The 27,795-nt window shown below is 31.9% G+C and overlaps 1 protein-coding gene across 2 annotated transcripts; it reads left to right on the top strand.

The window, feature by feature from the left end:
* Positions 1–72: 72 nt before the first annotated feature.
* LOC119644991 (transcription factor GAGA) lies at positions 73–23,138 on the top strand. 2 transcript variants are annotated; one of them, XM_038044736.1, is made up of 7 exons: positions 73–1,016; positions 7,424–7,660; positions 7,730–7,955; positions 8,043–8,339; positions 8,938–9,249; positions 14,242–14,819; positions 22,262–23,138. In XM_038044736.1, the coding sequence occupies exons 1-7, from the start codon at positions 822–824 to the stop codon at positions 22,967–22,969; spliced, it is 2,553 nt and encodes an 850-aa protein (XP_037900664.1). In that variant the 5' UTR covers positions 73–821; the 3' UTR covers positions 22,970–23,138. The 2 variants fall into 2 exon arrangements, with proteins under 2 accessions (XP_037900664.1, XP_037900663.1); XM_038044735.1 differs by lacking the exon at positions 22,262–23,138 and adding an exon at positions 21,623–21,784 and having other exon boundaries at positions 77–1,016; positions 14,242–14,798.
* Positions 23,139–27,795: the final 4,657 nt, after the last annotated feature.

Genomic DNA, 27,795 nt, shown 5'->3' with positions numbered 1-27,795 from the left:
CCAAAAATATATTTAAAAAGTCTTATTATTGTCATTATATTTTTAAAGAGAAATTTTCAGTCACAGAATTTGATGCTATTTCATATTAAATTATGGAATTTCTATTTTTTCCCTTACCTCCACAAGAAAAAAAATCCATCGATACAGCTCACCGAGAGCTCGTTCTCCTCGTGTGTGTAATAACAGCACGTCATCTCTTTTTAGCATGTCAGAGTATGTATTGGACGAGAAGTACTGCGCAATACATGTTACAAAATTAGAAAAATCTCCCCTTTCTCTTTCCTCTCCCATAATTCAATATGCTTATGCTCATCTCTCTCCCTCTCTTATAAACTTCTTACATTTGAAAACTCAAAAGTAAATCGCAATGCCGCTCGTGAGTAAATGAGCAAGAGAGAGAAAGCAAGAGTATATAAAAAATTATAATTTAAAAATTTTTTTTTATATAGAGTTGTATTTACAATAAGCGCTGCGGAGTATTAAGCTGTAATAAAAGATTTTTGTGACTTGAACTGAAAAAAAATATATATATATATTTACATAAAAGTGCTACACGTTTGTGCGCACTTTTTAGAATTTTAAATATTATTAGATATATCAAATAATAAAAAAAAAAAATTTAAGAAAAAGAGACAACGGAAAAGTGAGATTTCTTGTTATAGACAATTAATTGCTTGCCATTAAAGGTTAGCGTTGTAATCCTATATTGTGTTTTCGACGAGTTCAATTGAAATTCTTTCACCATTACCCACATATACCACCAACTTCAGCAACAGCAGCACATTGACGACGTGTGCGCCGTTGGTGAATCGGTGGACTCCATGATGGCTCTGCCCATGAATTCCCTATATTCCCTGACCTGGGGTGATTATGGCACCTCGCTGGTCTCGGCTATACAATTGTTACGCTGCCATGGCGATTTAGTCGATTGCACTTTGGCAGCTGGCGGTCGTAGCTTCCCCGCTCATAAAATTGTATTATGCGCCGCTTCACCATTTTTATTGGATTTATTAAAGGTAAGTGATACTAGAAAAGTATATATAAATCCGATGAACCTAAAGTTTACTTGAACTTAAACAACGCGAATCTCTTCTATATTTTGTTTGTAAACAGAGATAATTGACTGCTTTAGAAGAGAGGGGGAGAGTGCATAATCAATATATTCTTATGACTGTCAAAATATTCCGGTTATCGTTCTCTAACTCTCACTTGGTTGTAATCCACCTAAAAAACTCAATTCAAACAATCTTTTTCTTTTCATTGCCTTGAAAGTAGTGAGCGTGCATTATATGAGGTTCTTAATATTATTTACCATAGAAATATGCCAACTGTTATCTCTTTAATCGGCACGAATGAGATTCCAAGTCTTGCACTTTACACTTTTTTATGCCCTCTTTAAAAATAGTATTTTTGAGATTTGTTTGAAAAGCAAGCGTATGAACAAATATTTTAAAGAAATAATTCCGCACGCACATAGAGAGCGAGAACAGAGGTCCTTAAACTACTTTACGAAATCATATCTAATTGTGAAGAAAAAAGAAAATTTAATTTTAGTCAGTCGACGATTGACGATTGACAATTCCTTATTACAATATGAGCTCGCTTCATTTTTTCATTTTTGTGCTTGCGTATGTTTCGATTTTTGCTTATACTAAATATTTCCTGACTAAGTTGTTTCAAATTGATGTACATACAATCCTCAAAAGACTTGTAGTATGTCGTAAAAGAACAATTTTTTTTTTTTGTTTGTTTATTATACGAAAACATTTTTGTGCTCGAGCACAGTATGACGTTTAAATAGTTCGTTAGACGTTTACGAAAGAAATTCGATGTAGTAACTGATTTTTTAATAGAATCGGTTATTGATGTGTATTTACTGGGTGTCGACCGTGAATCCAGTTTTTGGCTAGCACCAACAGTATTCAGAGCTTGTTCTTTTTATTGTTGACTGCGATAATTTTTGAACGAAATCACTGTACCACCGCTGCTTTATAATACATTTTACGAAAATATATTTCTAGAGTTAATTTTTTTTTCTAAATAAATTACATATTCAATGAGTGGAATGGTTTTCCGGCTAAGCCGAAATTCGTTCAAAGGCGATCAGCGTAATTTAACTGAAACCCCTTGTTGTAGTATTTAGCCCGACAACCTCAAGTGGTGGATTCCTTTGAAGATTTAATATATTAAAAAAAAATATATAAATTATATTAGCTTACGGTTAAAAACAAGCTATCTTGATATTAAGTAAGTAAATTTGAATATGCTGATCGGTAAACTTTCAATTTTTATTTACAGTACTTTTCATCTAAATACTTCAGTTTATTTCCTGTTAATTGTTTATATACAATGATATTAGAGAAATTTTTTTTATATTCAGCAGAGAATCATGCGTTGGTTGTTTGCGATGCATCGAAGGCGCTACAATTTATATATGTGTATATATTCTTGATCAATGTGAATGTGGGAGTCAATTTAGACGTTTATACCTATTAGTTTGCCTGATGATTTTGACCTTAAACTTTTATTGTCATATAAAAAGATTAAGTGGAAATCTATTTGACTTTTACATTTTATATTCTCCCGTCTCAGGTTTGTAAATTAACCAAATAGAGTGTGGAAATATGATTGACACTTTTTATATAAATTCTATGGGATGCGATCGTTTATGTGTCGGTAGACACATTTTACCCGCAGTTTGGTTTCAAACAATGCCTATTAATGATGTTAGGAGGTTGTTGCACGTCTCAGCCATTAAGTAGGATATATTAATTTATGAATAATGCTCACTATATAGTTTATCTGTATATTGTAGGCTTTTCTAATTTCCATAAAAGCTTTGATGGAGACGAGCAGAAAACTTTTAGTTGAAAATAATTTTTGTTTCATTGGTGCTTTAACTTTCTGCAATTGTTATACATTTAATGTTAATGACAACATTTTACATAAAAAATAAAGAAATTATGCCATAGCAATATGTTATTGTTGTTTATGTTCGATTTGGTACTTATGTATTAATGCCACCGCGGCAAAAATATTATTAAAATAAAAATTATTAAAATGTTATATTTGGAAGCCAAAAAAATTTTTTTTTAAATTTTAAAAGATTGCTTTTATTGGTTTTTAAAAGGAATTGTTGCCGCGGTGACGTTAATACGTAAATACGTTCGATTTTAGGTGGAAATAATGAAGTGTTTAAATAATCTAAATTAGGTGAAATTTTGAATAAGTAATCAATTCATAATATAGATAGACTTTTGAGATAATTGAGCAGAAATGTGGTTAAACTGGCCTGCTCGGTTACCTAAAAACTACTGTACGTATATAGAATGATTTAATAATTCCTTTTCTAATATTCATTATTATAATTCTTATTTTGTAATGTATTGCATTTTTCCCCTAATGAGTAAAAGAGAAGAGAGCTAAACACGAGCAGCGAGTGGGATCTCCTTTGTTTGTTATACGTTTTATAACAAATTTCATGTGCCAGAGTGAGAACGTGACAAGAGCATGATTTCTTTGTAATAATATATACATGTGTATATGCATCAGCGAGTCCCTGATAAACTTGTTTCGCTTAGACACGTCTTTAACGTCCGGTTAGCTTGTGTGATGGCGTTAGTTGTGTGCGAGATAGCTTTTTTCATTTTATAAGTCTCTACAGCTATACTTTCCTCTCTCTTTTACTAGACCTTCTCTGTATATGCAAAACACTTAACTCTTATGTGTGGGTTTAATATAGGCATTGATTTTTTTATTTTATTTATTTATTTTCCTTTTTTTGCTAGAGCAAGTATATTGAAACCGAAACCAGCACTCGCTTGGCTGTGTGATAAAGCTCATGCTCAGTATTGATGTCTACGTAGACAGATTACTTGGAATTTTTCATATTCGTAATTATTTTTTTTTTTCTTTACGATTCCCATCACACATATACAATTTATTTTAGAGAGTTTGCGCCCTTACTGTTGCCAAGCCGCAATCGGTCGGTTGCATTAATATGAAAAATGCACGAATTGTTTAAAATAACAGTCTTGCCATCTCTAAAATATATAATTTCGATATCTTCGTGAAAAACGAACACGCGTTATAACAAATTATGAATAATTTGTTTAAACAAAGGACAAAAAAAATGAAAATAATGTTCAGAGGAAGAGTTGGAAACAATTTGGGTCAAATATTTCGGGCCAGCTTAAACTATTTAATGTAATGTATATGATGGTACTTCAAATCAAAAATATAAAAAAGTAGGAAATAGTTTATGTAGCTTGAAACCAATTTCTTAATATTTACTCTAAGCGTGTGCAAAACAGATCGTATTTTCGAATGCAACCTGATACAGTTTTGCTACACCTCGTAAAATAATGTAATATTCAAATTTACAAATATGCGGCTACTTAAGCTCAGAAATTCAGTTTGACTTTGATAAGAAAAAATTTGTACTTTTTGCTATAATTTAGGAAAGCAACCCATCGGGGAAGTCGGTGCCAATAATCATTTTGTAATTTATACAAAGGAAGTAAGAAATTCGATTACACATGGTTAACGCTTGAAAGTTGCGTTAAGAAACGCAGATTCTTCTTCATTTTTATTTTAATATTCATCCCTTTTGTTTATATTACTAAGGGAAAAATAACCTCACAATGAATTTTTTTCCGGATAAATTTTAAAAATTTTGCCAATCGCAAAAGGTTTATTTTACTGGCCAAAGAAAGATGTATCCGGCATTAAACAAATCATCGGACTTCCAAGTTTTTTCCTTTTTTATCCCGAGAGGATTTTTACTTAAGAAACGTACGTAATCCGTAAGTATATATAAGTATGTGCACTCCTTGGGTTTTAAAAAATTATTGGTGAAAATTTATTAGAATTTTCGATAGTATACGCGGTTTATTTGATTTTTTTTGAGGTATATTTTGAGATCTTGGGCTAATTTGATGCATTGCTCTAAATTTTGTATACCAAACTTATAACGCCTTCATGCTTTCCCTTTAAAAGCTAAATATGGTAAACAGATCAGATTGGAATCACGATAGTTCGTTGTGTGACAGTTATTAGAAAAATTTATCGGGTTAAAGAAATTTTGATAAATCTTTTCCTTGTATCTATGACATTCAAAAAAACGCCATATACTACGTAAAAGTAGAAGTTTATAACAAGATTCGAAAAGATTGTTTTTGGTTGGGCGATCCTTGGCATTTTTCAACATTTAAAAGAAAAAAAAACAAGGGATATTTCCAAATTTTATTACAAGTGCACAAGCGAATATGCGCCGTATGCGATTGCATCGAAAGTTTTTGCCGAAAATTGTTTACGAAGGAGTTATGTTTCTGTTTTTTTCCATAATTTTTTTTCCATTAATTCCATAGGATAATTTCCATTGTGTTGGCAGCACTGCTAAAAAAAGCGACTTGAAAATGGAACAAGATCAATAGTAACGTAGTTTATTATTATTATAATATAATATTGTTTAGTTTAATAAATAAATATTATTTAGCTTATCTGATAAGTTTTTGTTCAAATCAAACAATTACAAACGACAATTAAGCGCACTTTACATTACTGCAGACTGTGCAGAGATGCAATGAGTAAAATATAAATAGAGATATTTTGTAAATGCACATATCTATGCACACAAATGAAGCATTTATATAAACTTTGTTTATTCTTTTCGACTCTCGCTTGTCAGTTTTACTACTCAAATAAATGAACGAAAATAACAGTCAATCTATAAAGAAAGAAATAGTAAACAGAGAAACATTGCTGCATCTCACATATGCAGTACGTGTATGGTACACATCATTTGCTCAGAGATCTAAAAACAAAAGTTTAACTACAAAATTATAAAATAAGTAAATAACCAATGAAAAAAAAGTCTGTCTACGACTATCCTTCCTCGCTCTCCAGTAAATCATTCCATTCTAAATAAACAACCAATTCATTGGCATGAACAAGAGATGCAAAAGAAATTCTAATAAGCACCAAACCACTAACAATAATGATAATGAAATTATAACGTAATGTGCAGCTAATTGAGTGCACTTTTTTAGAGTAGAGTTAAGCAAGCAAGCAAGCACAGCACAGCACATAACACCCTTAAGAGTTAAATATAATGCCGGTGGCCAGTTACTTATGCTCACGGTATGTGCCGTAGTTGTGTTGTACCGGTAATTTAAAAACAAACGTCTCAAAACTTTGTCGGAAATGTTTTCTGTATGTTCGGCGTCTCCCTGAAAATATAAATAAAACTGATTATAGAGCTCTTTAATACATAAATGCTCGGCTCCGGCTCTCCACTCTGACCTCTTTTTTTCTGTTTTCAAATTTTTTCTTTTTTAGTAGAGATTTTCTTCTCTATCTTAGCTTGCTGTGGCGTTGAATATACAAAAGAATTCTTTACATGAAAATTTATTTCTGAGTTTATATGAATATGCTTTTGTTAATAGAGTACGAATGAGAGTAGAGTTGTTGTTTTGGAGGGTAATGAGAGGTCAGTGTTGGAAAAAAAAAAAAACAAAACAACAAGAAGAAATGTTTAGATGCAAAAATATAGTTGAAAAAAATTTATTTGACTCTTCCTTTACGCGCGTGCACGTGTATGTGGAAGCATGCATTGCCGTCGTTTTTGTTATAATCTCTGTTTTTTAATTGCCACAATTTTGGTATATTCTTCAATAAGAGTTACAGTTAACATAGCTACTCTTAATAATTCTTATAACACAACATAGACGAAAGTGCCAGAGATTCATGTTCATTTGTTTAGTTAGTTAAAGTCAGACCATTGAGAAGGCATCCCATCATTTTTGAGTTTTGAGTTGGGATATCGTTGATATAAAAAGGCAAGAGTATTTTTTATTTTTTTTTTTTTCATTCAAGAGAGCCTATGAAAAAATATCTTGCTATTTACAATTACCTTGGGATGGTGATAATGAAAGATAACATTATGAGTTTGTGTGCGAATATTCATGCAGCAGGATTCTTCTACTATGATGATGTTTTGTGGCGTTTTATTTTTCAGTATAAATAGATTTGTTTCTAAAAGAGTCATTCTGGTCTGTCGCGCTCTGTTGTTCTTTAAATTCTTTTAATTGCGTTTTTCGAAAGAATTTATTTCTCTCTCTCTCTCTCTCTCTCTCTCTCTCTCTCTCTCTTTCTTGCTTTCTCTCTCTCTCTCTGTCTCTCGCATGGAAGAGTGGATGAGATAAGATAAGTCTATGGTTGTTGACTTGAAATTAATGAAAACAAGAGTAGCTAATAAGTCGCGTTTAAGCTTGCTTTTCCATCTGTTTCAAAAGAAAAAGAAGAAACAAATAATTAGTCTTATTAAGAAATAAAAGTAAAAAGTAAGATTATTGAAATATAAATATATGAATATGTTTGTGGTTGATTTTTTATTTTTTACTTCTTATTTTTACTTATTCAGAATACACCATGTAAGCATCCGGTGGTTATGTTGGCAGGCGTTAATGCCAATGATTTGGAAGCTTTACTGGAGTTTGTTTATCGCGGCGAGGTGAGTGTTGATCATGCTCAATTGCCGTCACTACTTCAGGCGGCCCAATGTTTGAATATCCAAGGTTTGGCTCCGCAAACAGTGACGAAGGATGATTACACCACCCATTCGATACAATTGCAGCATATGATACCGCAACACCATCATGTAAGTTTCAGGTTATCATTTTTTAGTGTTTCTGTGTACTATGCATTGGCCTTTTTTTTTTTAATAAAGGAACAAGACCAGCTAATTGCTACTATCGCTACTGCTCCTCAACAAACGGTTCACGCTCAAGTTGTCGACGATATTCATCAAACAGGACAAATTCTACAAACGACCACGCAAACCAATGCGGCCTCCGGACAACAGCAAACAATTGTTACCACAGATCCCACTAAAGATGTCATACAACAATATTTGCCGGCCCGCAAACGTAAACCACGGGTTAAGAAAATGTCGCGTAAGTCGTTTTTAAAACATCATATTGTTTTTATCAATTAATTGAGGAGATATATATATACATATATATATATATGTATATCTTCAGCTACCGCGCCGAAAGTTGCTAAAGTTGAAGGCATGGACACGATCATAAGTACACCGACTTCGTCACATACTCAGGGCGCTGGTACTATACAAACTACGCAACAGCAGCAGCAAAATATTGAAAATGGCAATGACGGACAAATGATTACTTCAACACCGATTATAAAAAGTGAGGTGACTAAAGTGGAAACTATTGTTATGGATCCTAATGCTCCTGGCGAAGTAAGCATGACCACGACTTCAACAACTGCACCGGCCAAAACAGGCAAAAGGGCTAAGAGTACACCAGGTGGTGAAAGTAAGTGAATAAACAATATAAAATATTTGCCAAAAATTTCTCTTACGACAGACGGACAAAAAGTTTATATTCGCCTTGAACTGAAGACATTAACATTCACTATTAGGTTATTTTGTATGATACTTGATAATAGATGATTTGAACGAATATCAATCACATGTCTTAAGATATGTCTTTATTCCATCATTCGTATTCGGACGTTGTGACCAGCGAATTTTTGTACACTGAGAATAGTGTGTTTTATTATCACAGTTTTAATGACTTTGGATAAACCAGAGAAAAAAAAAGATGACTTCTGACTACTACCTTGTTGGCGAATGGATTAAGATTACAAGATTGTAATAATTATTGTAGTAGCTTAACAGGTAGACACTGTACGCTAAATTCCCTCCACTACTCCAGCCTATAAAGAATGATAGAGTTTGTAATGAGCGTATTTTTATTTTTTAGTTTTAGAAAAAGTTAAATCGTATAATTTCCATATGCTGGGTAGTATTATTAAGAGCATTAAGGAGGCGATTTTGAGTGAAAGGAAAAACATAAAATTAATAAAATTTTAAATAAGCTAAATAAAATTAATTAAGATTTTACTTTTCAGAACCCCGCTCACGTTCTCAATCCGAGCAACCAGCTACTTGCCCTATTTGCTATGCAGTCATACGTCAATCGCGTAACTTAAGACGTCATTTGGAGTTGAGACATTTTGCTAAACCGGGCGTTAAAAAAGAAAAGAAAAGTAAGTCTGGCCAACAAGTTGACAACACATTAAATTCCACCAATAGCACTATGCTTGCATCTTCGACTATTGCAAGTGACACTGGTACTGTGCTCGATACCACAGACAATGGCAATATCACTGCCAACTCAGTAGGTAACGATAGCGTTGTAGGTATGATAACAACAGGCAGTGGTAATGGGCCCACATTAACTAACAGTGCCACAGTACCGGCACCATTAATAATGGGAAATGTTAGTATGGAGGGCAGTGATAATAGCATAAATCAATTGCCAGTCCTGAAACAGGAACCGAATTCCGGTTGCATAACCACCACCACCTCCTCCAATCCTATCCCACAAACTATAACTAGAGTCGCCAACTTAACGACGGCGACTAATAACGGACAACTGCAAAATGTTATACACATAGTAAGCGAAGATGTTTTCACTCAGCAGCCACAACAACAACAGCAGCTACAATCACATCAATAACAATGATAAACATAAGCGCATGCATACACACACTTAACCGTTCTTTCTATAGGTTTGAGTTGCAAATTTAAGAAGCATTCCATCCTTTAAACAAAAAAAAAAAAAAGAAATACCGAACAACCTCATATTCGTTTCTCGTTTGATATTTCATTGAATGCGTTTTTTTTCCGTTTCCTTGTAAATAGTCAATAGTCTTAATTAAAATTTAAATAATTAAAATTAGCAATTTCATAATAGTTGCGCTTTTGTCGCGTATTCCGTTACGTGACGGATTTTGTTGCGATTTGCTGGTTGGAAAGATTGTTTCCATTGAACTTTACTTTATAAGCTTACATGTTTTTATATATTTTAAAATTTACCATTGATTGAAATTTATACACATTGCCTTTATTTTTTGTATATTTTTTTTTTCCTTTTAGAAATAAGTTATATTTTTTTTTAAAATAAAGTGGACATAATGAACATAAAACCAAACTTTTTTTATGAGTATAATTTATTATGTTTTTAAATTTATAGTTTTGCAATGTTTTCATAAAATGTTTTCTTTTTTATGTAGTTAGAAATTTTCAGTTTTTTATTTAAAAAAAAAATTGTAAATATGTAAATGGAACGATTAAAGATATCTATCTACAAGTTCATCGTAAATGTTTGGTTTTTTGTTTGTTATTCACACGTAGCAAGAACTTTTTTAGAAATTTTTACACTTAACAAATTTATTTACTTTTTAAATGTTCGCTTTGTATCTTCTTAACGCATGTATATACAATTTGTTGTTTGTAAATGTTTCTCTTCAAAGATTTTAGAGCTTCCTTTAATTTGAACACAAGTTTCATATAATTTCCCTCTTTTTCAGTTCTCTTTGTAAATACCTCTTCCTCTTTCATAAATTTCTTTTTTTAAATGTCGTTGTGGCTGTTTCATCTGTCGGAAGTACACGATGAATTTTTAATCTAATATTATCGACAACGAAAATAGGAATTTATTAAAATTCGTTTTCAATGCGCTTTTTCTATTATTTCTATGGCTTTTAACCGGTACGAAGTATTTCTAGAAAGATGACGAACGTTTCGAACCATATTTGCCAAGATATGTACTACGCTTCACATTTTCGCATCTTCCGAGTAATGCCCGAAAGAGGATTTAAAAAACACTCACAATATTTGGTCAATAGTTCTAATCAAGTTTTTCTATAGCCCTTTAAAGTTTCAGTGTTTATTTATTGTTCGACGCAAACTTTCCGAAATAACTAAATTGAGTCGCCAATGTTGAGGTTATCCGCTTAAAGTGCAGAGCACCTTATGCAATGAAATCCACACTGCAGAATTTTTCGAAGCCATTTCCTAGCTTACATTTTTCCTTCCTCTACCATTCTTCTCTCACTTTTGCTAAGTTTGTGATGTGTAAAGCAAAAAAAAAGAAAAAGGCCTCGGCATGTCTCCTTGTCTTCGATATGCAAACTCTAATGAAATTTTCATCAATCGGAACGAAGACTACTTTTTTAGGATGTCAGCATATATATATTTTGACTTTTTCCTCAGTATTATATACATATATAATCTCGGTAATTTTATTTTGTCAATGAGCTCAATATTCGTTTCATGCAATATGTTTATATTTAATATGATCGATGAAAGCATAACACATACAGACTGGATATACCTCTACGCCCACGCCACGACCGCATTTCACAGTTCTTTTCCCCATCCTGATCCCTTGAGTTGTTGGCAGTGAGACAAAGAAAAGACGAAAACAGGAAAAACAACGTAAAACATAAACGCAAGCACTTCTGATCGGTTCACATCAATTAGACATGTCGAAAGATATTTTTATATGAAATAGGTGCATTTCGACATAGCATAATGTGTGAAAATGAAGATCGCGTCCCCCTAAATTGTGAAGAAAATAATGTTCCCCCACATATTATTTGTTTTAATATTATTTTCATATACTGGACTATAAGTCTCCTCCTCCTCCTCCTCCTCCAGTAGAAAGTTGTCATTTTTCACTATACAGACCCTCGAGCGATAAAATAAGGCTTCTTGAAGACTATGAAACTATTTGATAGAAATTTCTAGTTATATAAATAATTAAGAGTCATCGAAGATTATCACATCTCTTCACTGATCAACCATGTAGGTGATATTTTTAAATGAATTGTTCGATATTCAAAATAAGTATGAAATGACATCTATTATTCAAAGTTGACTTTAAATGTAACTTAAACGATCGGTTTTCGGGTCTGGAATTTTGTTTCCTTTACTCCATCAATTATATGTGTTTTTGTCAACGACCGACAAACGGCATTAGAAGATTTGATTATTTAGGGCTTTTAAGCTGATTTAGTCATTCGTCAAAGTCATATCAGTCATTTCAGTCAGGCAACTTTACTTCATTTCCTAATTTACGCCTAAAACTAACGTAATTTGTTCAATTTGTCGACGATTGGTCGAATCGATATTAGTCATTTGGAAGGTAGTTTTTGCTTAGAACAAAATATAGAAGATATGATAGGAATCGTTAGATCGATCAGAAATTTTCCTTAAGAAATTACCAGTGCCATTGGTTATAGGTTTTAGGTAAATACTTTTCGATTTTTTTTTTTTGAGTTTTTAGGTGGAGAATATATATATATGTATTGAAGATGGAGCCGAATGTTATTGCAGCTGTTCCCGTTCACCTGTAAAGAAATCATCTTCGTCTCTCTTAATCTTCAATACGTATACTTCTATATTATATCGGTAAATTTAATGTCTATATATATATGGTTTTTATATGCGAACCTCGTGGTCTACCATTGCACGTCATGAGCCGAAGGAGACCATAGATAGAGTAGGGTATAGAATTGGCCCAGGGCTTATGATCTCCCTTTTTAGTAAATAAGTTTCGTCCGTCCGCTTATTCCTATAAGTTTGTAGCATGTGTATTTCTTTTAGACATAACCGTGAGACAAAAATTTAAAACCTCACCATATCTCCCGAACTAGCTAGCTGAGCAGTGACACGTGCATCCGTCTTTACAACCTTTCTAACCTCTTCAAGCGGCACTTTGAAGTAGCCCTAAAAACAATAAAGTCCATAGGCGATATTTTGACAGCGCCAAATTTTACATAAAAGCGGGCATGTCGTCTATGCGTGTGGACACGGTGGTGATCAGGAAGAATTATAGCTAGAGAGGCGTGAAAAAAGAGAGTACTTTTTGATGACTGCGTTAAGAGGGCTAATATCATTAGTTGCCCTCGTTATATAACTTAATATAAGTTAGACGATTAGTATTTTATGGTGAGAGTTGCTTCTCTAACTCTGTACAAGGCTTTCTCCCCTTAAAGCAACTTTTTTACATACCAAGCGGAAGAAGGACCACATAAAAAAACCTATTCTAATTTCGGGTTTCTTTTGCCAAAATTTATAATATTAAAAAAAAATGTTGTTATTTATAAATATGCTTATTATTATTATAATTATAATCAATTAAGACAAAGGCATAAGTTCTAAGACTAAAATCTTAAAGCACTAGCATTTAAAGGCTATCGGCTTTACTGAAATGCCTAACGCATTTAAGGTTTGACCCCACGGCCATTGAGTTCTTAGCCGAGATCCTTTGCCCACTCGGCCACTAAGGTGAAAAAGAATGTACTTAGTTTTATTTGAAAATTAATAATTTTTTTTCTGATTTTATAGGGCAGTCTAAAGTTGTACAGTCAAATGAAATTCATATTCGCTTTAAGACGAATCTCTGACTTTGATAAAATCAAGCCACTACATATATAAAAATTGCAAAATGCTTTATTAGTTGTAGACATGTAACTCAACCGATTAGAATCGTTTCTCTATTTGTACATCTATAATTGCAAAAAAATAAAGCAGAACGCCTTTTCTTAAAACTAGTTGTAATATCCGACTACTGATTGGATATGTTTTGTAAAATTAGTCTATATAAAAATGAAGTTTTTCAATTGATTGTTACGTAAAACGTTTTTCTTGTGATTTTATGTTTTTATTAAATTCCTTTCGGGCTTAAGTTCGTTTTATGATTGAAATGTGATTTTTAGGATAGCATAGGTTTTACTTACAATTCTTAGGTGATCTATCTAGTCATTATTTACAGGAACGTATACTTACAAGGATGCTTCTGGCCTTGTCCGTCTAAATATTACGATTGAACTCTTTTAACTCGACTGATTTTGTCTTCCGCAAATATTCTGCTGCATGAGATGAGAGGTTAAGCTACATACTAGTGTCTTTGCTTATCGAAAAAGTTGACTAGTCTTGACGCAAATTTAAATCATCAAATGTGGGATTTTCGCAACAATACAATTAAGTGAACGACAACTGATTTTAAAATTTGATCACTATAGTGTATTCATGCCGTATTGTATCACGAATGCGTTATGGTGTCAGAAGGCTTTGATTAACATATCTGCTAAATTTTAGATTAATATTTGTTATAGATTGAACAGGATAGGTTTTGGCTTGATTGGTGAACATGTTTCGGGACTGATTATGTATGTATGTATTTGCCTTTAACATTAACAGGTTCTTTTAAACAAGGCCACGAAGATGTCGTAATGTGCATTGTTAAAATGTTACACAAATTGAATGTTAATTGAAAAATTATTGTTATTTTTTTAAAATAATTTTCATATTGATCATATTTTACTAGCATATTTATGATTATTGCTTTCTGCTTCTCTTAGCGCCTGGAAAGAAAACTGCTACCGCTGCACCACCGGGTACTAGTAATGTTTCTGGCACATCAACTATAACGACAACAACAGTTAGTTCTATGCCGCAAGTGCAATCGGTGCAGTCGTTGCATACTCTGCAAACCGTGCAAGTTAAAAAAGATCCTGATGCGCAGCAACAGCAACAGCAGCAGCAGCAGCAACCGCAAACCATAACCGTTACAACAACTAATAATGGACAACAGCAGCAGCAGCAGCAGCAGCAGCAGCAACAACAACAACAGCAGGCACAACAGCAACAACAACAGCAAGTACAGCAAGTACAAGTTCAGCAGCAGGCACAACAGCAACTACAACAACATCATATTATCGATCAATCGGGTAATATAACGACAACTACAACTACCACTACGGCAGCAGCACAACAGCAACAACAACAGCAGGCCCAGCAACCACAGCAAACGCAACAGATTGTCACGCAAACGGAAAATACCGACGGTACGACTTCGCTGTCAATCGCTCAAGTGCAAACCTTACAAGGACATCAAATATTGGGCAATATCAACCAGGTGAATATGACTGAATATCAAACGCATACGCAAACAACGATGTGATTGATGTGCAAAATTAATAGAAACAAAAGAAAAAAAACGAAAAAAAAAACAAAAAAAAAAAAAAACAAAAAAAAACAAGAAAAACAAAAAAAAAAAAAAAAACGAAAAAACACTAAAAACAAAATTTTATACAAACACAACACAACACAAACTTAAAATAGTAAACAATGATAATAACATAAGAAGAGAGAATAATTTAATAATATTATGCTCATACATGCGTAACTTCGTGTCCCTCCTCCTCACAAAAAATTGAACATCTGGACACATTTGAAGGGAATGAATTGAAACCTTGCTTTCGAGTAAAAATTTCCCTTTCTGATCCTCTGCAATAATCTCTGGCCATTTTAGAGAGGGTGTCTCATTATGCGATCATATTTCGTACTAGACATTTAGTAAAGAATGTTCAGTGTATTCAAGTACTTAATAATTATTTTAAATTAATTTTTATTCGAAAATTGTTCAAATTTTTATATCAAACAACATTTTACGGACATTTACTTCTTGTATTTCTGCTTTTGTGTGTTTTTTTTTCAAACGAAATTGAAATTCCAAAAAAAAAAAGGAAAAAAAAATAATATTTTTTTTTCGTTTATTCTTGTACAATTACATCACAGTTTATTTTAGCAAGTAATGTAGTTGCTATTGCTTTTGCTTTTGCTTCTGCTTCTGCTTGGAGTTACACGTACACGTGGAGAGGGGGAAGATAGTGCGAGCGAGAGGGAGATGGAAGAAATGAAGATCAAGTATCGGAAAGTGAATTTCGCATATATGCGATGCGCAATCGGGATGTTAACGCTAGAAAATCTTAGGAGTAAAGCAAACGTTTCAAAATTCTGCAAGAATTTGACGAAGAGTTGAAAAGGAGCGTTATGCTCTAAAGCTATCTAAGCGCCACAATAAATACTCGCCTCTCCTTCTGTCCGCTCTTCCCCCTTTTCATTATAACACCTTATATATATGATTATTTGATGCTATTTCCAAATAGTTGTTGTTGTTGTTTTCCTTGTATATTAACTTAACCCATATAACTCTTGGCGGCATGGCTGAATTAATATTTCCCTCATGAAGAACACATAACTACGAAGAAACATGAACTATTTTTCATTTTAACAAATATTTTTTTTGTTAGACAATTAAAATTAATATATATATATATATGTATTTATATTTACCTTGTATATATGATGTATAAGCTCGGAGTACATTTTCATTATAATGTATTAAAATATTTTCAATTGCCGTTGATACTGTCGCTGCCTGTGTCTCTTCATTGCCTTGATCGTTTATGATTAAGGTTTGATCACGATTGTGTTACATTAACACCCTACCCATCGTGAATACATATTTGTGCTTCTCGTTGAACTTCACGTAATGCTCGTGTGCTTACATTTGTGTGTCCCGATAGACGCTAAACTTTAATGCCATCTTGACAAAGCTTCCCCTCAAAACTTACTCGTTGGAGGAGGAAATGATTCCATGGCGTGGACGATCGAAACTCACGAGTTACATAATCACATGAAACTAGTCAAATATGGAGTTGCAAAGGGCAGTAACTTGCACTGGCGCCATATCTCAATATTTATGCTGACAACTTTTTTACAATCACGTAGATTTAGCAAAATGTCTATACGGTGTAAAAACTAGAATTTGTGGTGCCGTGAACCTATCACCTGCTACATCTCTACAAACAAATGAAACTGAATGTAGGGGTAATGTGTTAATAGAAGAAGCTTAACCTATAATTTTCACTTGATACTTCCATGTCAAGTTAAGTTCAAAAATTAGGTGAATCGGTTCATATATCACATTTATCAACGTATCGAAAATCTTTTTCAATAAAATATCTAAATTAAATTTCGGAAATTGGCTTAGTCAGTCGGCTCAAGATTTCGGGTTCGGTTATCTAAACGCGTAACGGGTAGTAAATAAAATTTTTAGTTTGAGATGAAGTGCTACGGAATTGTCCGAACAAATTTAGAATTTTATGCATCTTCCAATCGCAAATGTCGCAAAGAAGGTGCATTCATTTGTGTCGATGCGTGTGTACGCACTACATATCGTCATCCGATTCTGCACAGCAAAAGAGACTCCTTTGATCCTGCCTGACTTCCCGTTTAGGGTCACGGGCACTCCCTTACTGGGTGATATAAAACAAAAAAAAATTTGCAGCAATTTTCATTTAAACGCCGAATATTATTGCTTTTTTTTAGATTAACGTACATTTTCTTGTTTAGTAAATATTGCTATTTTTAATCACAAGATATGCCTGCCGCTAAGGGGTGTAGTTTATTTCTTTTTTTTTTTTTTTTCTTGTTTTTTATTTAGTAACAATTGCTTTTTTTTTGCATTGGTTTTATCACTGCTTCCGTTATTTGCTATAACGATTCTATCTCCTTTCGCCGGATAATAAGGGCTGGTGTTCTGTCTTTTTCTTTTTCTATATTTTCTTTTTTTTTGTTGTTTCTTTTCATTTTTTCTTTTTTTTTTCTATCAGAATAATTAGTTAAATTATTATTATATGCTTAAGATCGTTCAAGAATTTAGATTTAACCTTTCCAATTAAACAAACATTTTTTAAATTTACTTCATATTTGAGAAAAAAACAAAAAAAAAAGGATCACGATTTTTTATTATGATTTTCTTTAATATTACACATAGCTTTCAAATCTTAACTTAAGTTTCTTATTATAATCTATTGTTGGTTCTATTTTTAGTCTGTGAAGGCTATTGTACTTTTGTTGGTCAAGTTTATATTGTAATATACTTGTGTATAAATATATGTGTATAAATAGATACATATATATATATATATATATTTAAATGTTAACTACTGTCACACAAAACGTTATTTAGATTGCAAGCAAATTGCGTTTTTTTTTTTTTTTTTGTTTTTTTTGTTTTATTTATAGGTTTCGTTTATAGGTTTCGTAATTACGATTGTCTTGTCACATGTAAAGAAGATGTAGAAAATTAGATGAAATTAATTGTATTCGCTTTAGATTAAATCTTTTAGCAAACCAGCGTAACGTGTGAACGTCTCTAAAATTTTGCGAAATTGTTTGTCCGTTTGGTCGAAACTGTTCGTTCATTAGGCAATTTAATTCGATCATATATATATATGAAATATATTTTTCACTAGCAATAGGAAGTGAAGAGTTTTTTCGTATTACGAACTTGGTTAAAGATGGATCATAAGTGCATTTCAAATTTGATCTGCGATCATCAACTAAGAGTACTTGCATTGCGATCATGGGTGGCCCAAAAAGAGACAACAAACGGAAAGATCCCTTTGAAATCTTATATTACAATGATGGAGAATTTATATAGTTTAATGAAATCTCTGGTGGATATTCCGGAATATTAATAGCGGGAAGGACAAGTTCTATACTATCTTGTTTTGCTATGACCAGTCAGTTAGGGCATGTTTCCAATACGTGTAATATGGTGAAGGTTAGAAATAAGAAAGAAAAGATCGAGGATACGGAGAGATACGAAGGGACCGAAGGTTAGTGAGTGGACATTGCTTCTATGAGTACTACGCTTTTACCAGCACTAAGCACTCACTTATAGATACTGCCAAATATGCTCCAGTGCACTGAGATTTGAATCCGTAACTCTTGACTTTTGGTAGTCACGATTCTTAATCATTCCGCTTCTCGGTATAAAAAAAAAGATTGAAACACTTTCTTGAAGTTTTATATGTTTTGACAAATGTAAACGGTTTGGCCTACTAGTCTAGATTAGATGTGATTACATGAATGAATAATTCTGGCGTTGCAAGGATTTTTTACGTTTTTCAACATTTAACATAGGATATGTTTCCGAGCTTTGTGGAAATATTTTAGTGCACTTATGGTCGCACTGATGCTTGGAAATTGAAATTTGTATAAATCGTAATTGGTTGAATTTTCATTCAAAGATATCTGAGCTGTTTCCTTTAGATCAAATTGCTGGACAATTGTAACAAAGTTTTTGTAAAATATTTTTCAATAAATAATTTACTGAATTGAAAAAAAAAGAAGAAAAGGCTTAGCAAAGTTATTAATTAAAATATGAAGCAGTCCTTAAATTTTAATAAATATTTATTTAATAAAGTTTATTTAATATAATTTTATTTATTTAATATGAATTGATTTACTTTAACGATTAAAGGTGAATTTTTCTATAGATGAGTATTTTAAGAGATTTTTTTTTTTTTTTTTTTTTAATGTCTATTTATATTTTTATCGTAAAAACTTATGTAAATTAGGTATATATATGTATGTGTAGTTAGTTTTGCGTTAAACACCTTTTTCTTTGTTGTTTCTCAATATTTTGTACATTTTTCTTACTCTCTTTCTTTTTTAAGTATAATTTAATTTTTGATGTAATTTAGATGAACATTTTAAATAAAAATTATTAAAAACAAAACTACAACTACTAACATTTTTTCTTTACTTAACTTTTTCTTTTTTTTTTCTCTCTCACTTTTATAGCCTCTTATATAAATTGATTTCTTTCTCTTACTTTGATCTCCTTTTTATCTCTTCTTTTGGGTTTCCTGGTTTGGTATTCGTTTCCTTTTTCTTTCTCGCATGTTTGCTCCATTATATGGTGTGGTTGTTATTGTTGTTGCATGATAGTCGCTTTTTTTGTAATTTTTTATGGTATGAAGAATTTCTCCTATCTTAGCTATTGTTTTATAGTTACATTCTTGTATATATTTATGTAAAAATATTTGCTTATTATTATTAAATTTTTTAATTTGCATCTCTAAATACGAAATTCTTTTTTCTTTTTTTTTTTTACTTCTCCGTTATATACTCCCTTTTATGCATTGAAATGATAGGAAATATTTATCAAACAAGCGCAAGAGAGAACCTATCATAGGCTTGATGATAAGTTTCTTTGAAATCTATAAAATGGGTAATGAATTGTGATAATTATATCATAAATATCGCTCTCTCGACTCTATTGCACTTCGGATTTGAACCCGCCCAAATCTTGCCTAACTAGGCCGCTACCCAGGCCGATCATGCGGTATGCGCATACAATATTTGTATTCGTTCTTTGTAGATAGTTGTAAAAATTGAAGACCATGAATAGCTGCCCAAAAAAAAGTGATTGGCAGTTTTCGCCGATTATCGGCCGATCTATCGATCGATTTAGCTCATTTTTCGAGCTTTGCCGTTAGTCTGATATAGATAGACAAGTGCTTAAATCGATTCAGAATTTGATAATGATTAGGAATATATTCTCTTAATGGGGTCTCTGAAGTGTCCGTCTATGTTTTGCAAACATTTTAACAAAACGAATACACTCCCACTCCTAAATGGTGGGTACAAAAACATTCAGCAATGGATCCTGCAACGGGCTCCTTAAAAGATTTTTACTGTAGATCGTTGTAGATCGATACTTGTCAACTGGGATTGAGCCAAACCTGATTCATTTTTGTCTGAATATCGTTGTTTGTTTATACAAATTTAAAATTAAAAAAAATTTTTTTAAATAATAGCTGATCTATATGTATGTTTTAAGATTTGCCTAAATTTTTCATTTTGAAATTTGTGTTTCATCGATATTTTCGAGGCAATAATGAAAGATTTACTTTACCTAGATCTTGTAGACGGCTTTTTGGTTTTGCTGCAGGATCTGTAAGTGTCGTTTCTCAAGTCCTTTTTTGCATATATGTTAAACGAATTTTGATTGTGTAAGCTAGATTGTGTAGGGTGTAGAAATACTTTTGCAAAAAAAAAAAAATTCGTAGCAGTTTAAAAATGTTACGATATCCGACTTCTTACGCCCTTTCAGTAGTTACACAAACCGTGCGTGTAAGCTAAAAGCAAAATGAAAAAAGTCAATAAATATCCAAAGCTTTCATCAATGGTTTAACTTGCGGTTTGAGGGCATTTTGACATTTGAAACCATGTCGAGGTTTTAAGACATTTTAATATTTGATGTCTTTTATATGTGCAGCTCCATTGCCTAGTTTTGACCTCAATTTAAAGCTTGAAGTGATCTTGACGTTTGAAATCGCCTTTAGATTTTACATCTCCTTGACATTGAAATTCACAAAGAGGTTCGTTTGCAGTTACATTGAGGTTTTAAGTCGCTTTACGTTTTGAAGTTGAGCTTGAGGCTTGAAGTCACTTTCTTCGCATTAAAAAAACTTGCACGTATCTTCAGGCATCAAATGTCCACAAATTTTTTTCTAAATTTCATTTACAGAAAGCCATAAAATGAAAGATTTCTTACAACATCTATTATATATAATATATTGCGAACTGTTTTTGAGAATTTTTATTAAAAAAAAAAAATAATTTTTATTAAACATAAAGCGGGAAAAATAGATATTTAATAACTTGGAAAATATATGCCTGAGACATAAAAATGACTAATGATGAAATATATGCGTAACATACATATATCACAATTTATGCACATGGCCATCACCATAACACATCACATCAATCACATCACAATAACATGGCACTTTCGCTGATAATTGATCGTAACTAATCAAATAATTGTTTTTTTTTTTCTTAATTATTATTATTTTTTTCTTTCTCTCTCTCTTTCTCTTTTTCTTTCTTTTTCACATGCTCACGCTCACTTGTAACTGTAAATGTTTTCAATAACAAAATCCATCACCACGTGTTGTCATCATATCAACAAACTAACCTAAAAAAATAATCCAACAACAACAATTAAAATGTTTTTGCCTGTACAACAACAAAAATATTTAAAAAAAAAAACAACAACAATGACAACAATAAACATGAAATATGTTTGTATAGGGCAACAATAAGAATATTTTGGTTAAGAAGGTTTTCATTTTAAAAGGCAGTAATAATACGTAATGATGATCCAACGATATGATCTGCGGCTCGGAGGGTGGTGGTGGAGGTGGTGTCGGAGTCGAGGTCACATCAGCAACCGCAACAACAGCAACAACCATAGGCACCACAACAGGTACACAGTTAACGGCCGATACAGTAATGACAAGTCATGAACCCGAAGTTTTGACAGTTAATACCAGCGATTTGACAGAGGTTGTAAGCGGTACTCATACAACTAGTGGCAGCCGCACCAGAGCGGCACCTTTAGCTCGTACAACCCGTCGCTTGTTAAGAGGTCATACAGCTCAAACTACAACCGGTGAGAGAGTTTTGCTCATTAATTATATATCACCGAATTCGGCGACAAGCGCTTCTACGGTTACAACGTTGAATACGACAGCGACGGCCACTAGTTCTGGTAATCAACAGCAACCGCATCCACAATCGTCTACGGGTCGACGAATTATAACACGAACAACTGGTAATGCAAGATCGAAGCCTACACCTGTTAGCCTAGCTGGACTCGGCTCTGAGGTCACTGTGACACTAAAAAGATCATCGAATAAATCAGCAAATACCGCAGGTCATATTATACGTCAGCAACAACAACAACAGCAGCAACAACAGCAACAGCAACAACAACAACAGCAGCAACAGCAGCAACAAAATCAACAACAACAACATGCCCATCATAGTACTAGTTTAGCAGATATAACCACCACCCCTGCTACACATACAAATATAATGGCGGCGACGACATCCTCCCATCAACAACAGCCTCCAGGTACTACGACAACCTTAGTCTTTGCAAACGCTGCTGGGGACTTGCAGCATCAAGACATAACAGAAGTCATCGAAATCGATGAACAGCATCAACATCAACAACAGCATACAACGCAACACCATCATTCACACCATCAGCAGCAAGAACATCAAGTTGTTATTCATCATGATCACTATCAAACACAACAACAACAGCAGACTGGTGGCACACCTCACCTGATGAGCATACAAACACAAACGGCAGCAAGTGGTGAAGAAATTGATTCCGACCTTTTAGAGTACAATAACAATGGTACAGTTGGTCATATCGTTGAGACAGCTATGGTGGCCGGTGAAGTGGAAGATGTTGAGGAAATCGTTGAAACCCATCATATTATACAGCAACAGCAGCAACATCATCATCATCAACAGCATCATGGCCAGCAGCAGCATACAATTGAAATACCAGCACAAGTAGAAACGGAATGTATGGTAGTTGATGAAGTGGGCGAGGGTGAAGTCGAGGAAGTCTATTTACAATGAAAAACTTTCAAAGATAACAAAAAAATATTCAATATATGTTTTTGAAAATTTTTGAAATTTTCTCAACTCTCGGTACAGCAGTAGTAAACACATTTTTCAGAAAATCTGAACTTATCTTTCAATAGGTGCTGAGCACTTAATTTACCGCGCGCGGTAGGTTTAAGTTATATACATATATATATATATATATATATATAAATATATATATTTTATATATATATATTTTATATATATATATTTTATATATATATATATTTTATATATATATATATTTTATATATATATATATTTTATATATATATATATTTTATATATATAGCAGTTATATATTCATTTTGAATACTTCCTAGTTGTAAGTCAAATTCCCCTGATATAACTCGTGTTTCGCTGTCAATTGTGGAAAATACATTTTTACCTTTTTTTTCATTTTTTTTTTTCCAGTTCATACTTGAAAAAGGCATATTTTGAGATTATATTCCAAATTCTTTACCGAAAATTTTTCATTCGTTATATACAGCTTTTCTTCTTACACAATATAATATGAAATGATATCTTAACTAACGTGTTTAATTATTATTATTATTATTATTATCATACAAAAGTTAATTAATTAATTATATAATTAAAAGAGACATCAAATTAGAAATTTTTTGTTAAATCAATTTATTTAATTATTACTATTATTATTATTTTATTATAATTATATTATATTTTATTGTATTACGATTACAATTTTATTGCTATTACTATTATTATTATAATTATAGTTATAATTATAATTGTTATTATTTTATTACTATTATTAATCTTATTATTATTTTTACTTATACTTTATGAGAGTTAATTATGATTAATTAATAAACATAATTAATTGTCTAATTTTTCAAAAGAAATTCCAAACGTTAGTGTATGTTATTATATTATGTTTTGACTTAAAATTTGCAAGTGTGCTAAAGTTTTCTTCTTATTCTTCTACTTCCTCGTTTTTTTTTTTTTTGATATAGAAATGAATTTGTAAACGGTAAACAAAGGGGAGAAAGGATTTTAATAATAAGTCATAGGGGAAACTTTAAAATATTTTTGATTTTTCAACTCTCCCATCATCTTTGTTCTTTTTCAGACACCTCTCTACCGAACACATTCAGAGCTACTTCTGCTTGTGGTTAAATATAATTAAAACTTTGGTTTTTAATTTTTCATTTCTAAAAAGAGCAAACAGTTTTCAAATTTTTTTTGATAATTTTCCTCAGCGTTTCCTTAATATTTATAAAGAAAGAAATGTTATGTTTATCTTCGAGTTCACCTTTTTGAATACATATCTTATCTATATTATACTATGTTTTGAAAATCAGTCCCCTTTGGGAGACTAAGGACTTGATACTAAATTTATGTTACTTTTGGGACATCATTTGGAATATCATTACAAAGTCGTAGGGCACTTACTAACATCTGTTTTGGGTTTAGGTTAGAGTTGGACCAAGCCTCTTGTAAAGAGAATGTATGGTGAATAAAATTTTTTTTGTAATTTCTTTTATCACTGTGTCCAAAAAGTAAGACCAACTTAATTTTTTCTTCTTCTAAAATCTGTTCTGCACTATCACGCAAACGACGCAGAACACTCAAATAGAATTGTTTTGTAAGTTGTGTGTGTGTGTGTGTTTGACCCGGCGGAAGGATTTCATAGCACACAGCACCCACAATAATTGAGGAAAACTGTAAAGATCACCCCGAGCTTTGGGCGACTTTGGCTCATTTTTTGAATGATATTCGCTCGATTGGTCGGTTTTTTTTGGGTTATATGCATAGGTCCAAGTCTGCTCCCATTTTATTTCGCAAACAAAGTTTAATGCAACGTCTTTGCTTAGCAAAATCACGCATTGTAGAAATAGGAAAAAATACTTTTTATGCCCAAGCATTAGCTTAACCACTAATAACCTCTATGCTATGAAATGTTTCTCATATTCGGATAATATTGCTGCGCAATTTAAATTAAATATTGGTCTTACTTTTTAGTCACAAGGTTGAAACGTTTAAAACAGTTAACGTGTAATAAGGATTTCCTTCATAGAGTCTGCAAAGGAATTGAATCAATTTATTTTGTATTGCTTGCATCAAGGCAGTAATTCCCGATGAACTGTGAAATGTAGAGCAAATCTGTTAAGAAGAAGTCCTATTGTGGTCTGGTTTGAAGAGATAAAGCGGAGTTAAAGGAAACACCAAATGGTAAATATTAGCCTGAAACTCTATATACTTGTCATTTAAAAAATTTCATTTCGGCCGGTTTTGATGGGAAAAAAAATATCCAAGCATTGAATGTCCATATGACGAAATTTGTATCAAAATATATGTCTTTATATATACATATATGTATAGTTAGTTTTCAGGCCTTATTTATACATCATATGTAAAATTAACCACCCGTTTACGGTGTTCCTTGCTTTATAAATTTCTTCAATTTTTTTTTACTATTTTTATCAAACAAATTTTTTGTTAAAAACTTATATGCATTGAAGATATTGATTACGTGATTGATTTATAGAAGAAATTCATTCAATGCAATCAATCATACGATCCATATCTCTTTACTTAATGCTTCTTGTTAATTTTTTTAAAGTTTCAAAAATGAAAAAAAAAAATTGGTGTATTTGTAAATTATATATTATATGATAAGCATATTATATATTATGAATATATTGTAGTTTAAGTTCACATGTATGTAAATATAAAAGTAATTTTATATAATCTTTAAATATAATGCACTTTTATAGTCATACAATATTTGTACATATACAAAGATATACATACAAAAAAACAGAAAAAAAAGAATTATTATTAATTATTATTCATATTGATTTTTTGTCTTCTATTCTTTTATCTGTAGGGTGTCTTAAAATGATATCTGAACATTTTTAACCAGAATACACGCAAGCAGCCAAGACCAACTCAGGTTTTATTTGTTACGTGGCTTTTCTGTTTTCTTTTTCGTATTATTTTCCAATTAAGCAAAGATATCATCAATTGTCAAATAATAAAAAAAAAAATATAAATAAAAAAAATATATATATTAAAACGTCATTTCATTGTAGGACACCCTTTATATAAGAATGATGAAAAAATAATGAATAATAATGTATATAATAATTATGTAAATTTAAAAAAGGAAAGCAAAGCAAAAAAAAAAAAAAGAAAAAATGAAAATATTTTAGTATAAAATCAAAAAGCGAAATCTCTTTTGCGAATATATTGTAATAATTTTAAAAAATTTTAAATTGAAACTAATTATTATTTTCATTTCCTTTTCAATGTTCATCTAAGAAATTTTTGTTTAATTATAATTTGTAGAAAATTTATTAAAATATGAAAAATTGTTTATATTTTATTAAACGTGAAATTGATGGAGAAACAGAAACAGTATTTACGAACAAAACAAGTAATGAGATCATAGCCTGTTGACGATATGCGAAGCGAAATTTCCTCGCTTCATATCATTTTCGAAGGTCTTATGCTATTTAAAGGAAATTTTTCACAACAATTTTGTAACAGTAAAGTATTTTGTTTATTCGTTCCACTTACATATTAAACAAACTTTTTTAACAAGTGGCCGATTTCGCAATATAACAAAAAAACTCCATTAGATCATCAGTGTCCGCTTTATTAAGGAACAAGTAAAAGTTTGAAACATTTTTAAATTCCATTAAGTCAATTACAGTAAGTAAGCAAATTACATTCGGCTCTAACCGAATTATTCATATCCACCACTTTTATTTTAAAACCAAAAAAGAAAAAAGTCAACTTACTTTTGATAAATTTTTAGCTTCGTTTACTTTAGAATCATTCTCACTGTGGATATATGGGGGAATTTTTGTTCTTATATTTCTTGTAGTTGAAAAAAAAAAAAAAAAACAAAGAAGTGCACAGTAGACGTATACTTTAGCCGGTATCCTTTTATATGCTTTTCAATGCCCAGCCGTGTGGAAGAATATCAACTATTTTTGCTGATTTTGAAACTGATTACCTTAAGGCCTAACCCCGCAGTGACAGAGTTTTTTGTAAGCATTTTTTTAGTAGGTGTACAAATAAATTCCTTCCATCAAAATATACATCATCATTATCTATGTCCTTTTTGGTCATTTATCGATTAGCACGGATGCCTTCAATCCCATCACCAAGCCTTCGAGGTAGCAACTTGCCATCGATCCATTTTCGCACATCTTCAACTTTGAGCATGAGCTATTTTGTTAAATATGACTGTATACGTGATAATCGGACGGGATCAAGTCGGGAGAATATAGCGCGGCATGATAAAACTTCCCTGAGACTAAGTTGAAAATTATTTCCTTGGACGTATGCGAAGTTCCATCGTTCTCATGACTACAATTTTTTGCCCCAAAATCTCGCAAACCACTTTCTACCTGTTTTACACTTGACCACTCCTATTCATATTTTAATTTTCAGAATTTCGCGGCAAAAATCGCTAAGAAATAGTATTTAGGAATTGTAAATTGGTTGGGGAAATTTTTTTACCCCCCGTGCCTTATAAAGGTTTCTACGGAAAGTGTGTCTTGTTACGGTAAAAACGCCTAATTTCCTTAATGAGAATAATTTAACATAAACAATAATCTTTTGGAATTTGAACCATGTAGCTCCACTTTTTGGATCTGATCTCATAAGAAGTTCTTAATGAAACGTAAACCTTTACATGGCGAATATGTCCAATTTTTAATACTTTATGATGAAAATTGCTTCCATAGGAGTGATTTGATATAAAATTTTGATCAAATGGGTCCTTTGGTTAGACGCAACCATATAATGGGGCCTACATGAGC

This window comes from Glossina fuscipes, unplaced genomic scaffold (assembly GCF_014805625.2).
Source record: "Glossina fuscipes isolate IAEA_lab_2018 unplaced genomic scaffold, Yale_Gfus_2 1, whole genome shotgun sequence".
Taxonomy (NCBI): domain Eukaryota; kingdom Metazoa; phylum Arthropoda; class Insecta; order Diptera; family Glossinidae; genus Glossina; species Glossina fuscipes.
The sequence above is the reverse complement of the archived record's forward strand: the minus strand, read 5'-3'. Positions and strand labels throughout refer to the sequence as shown.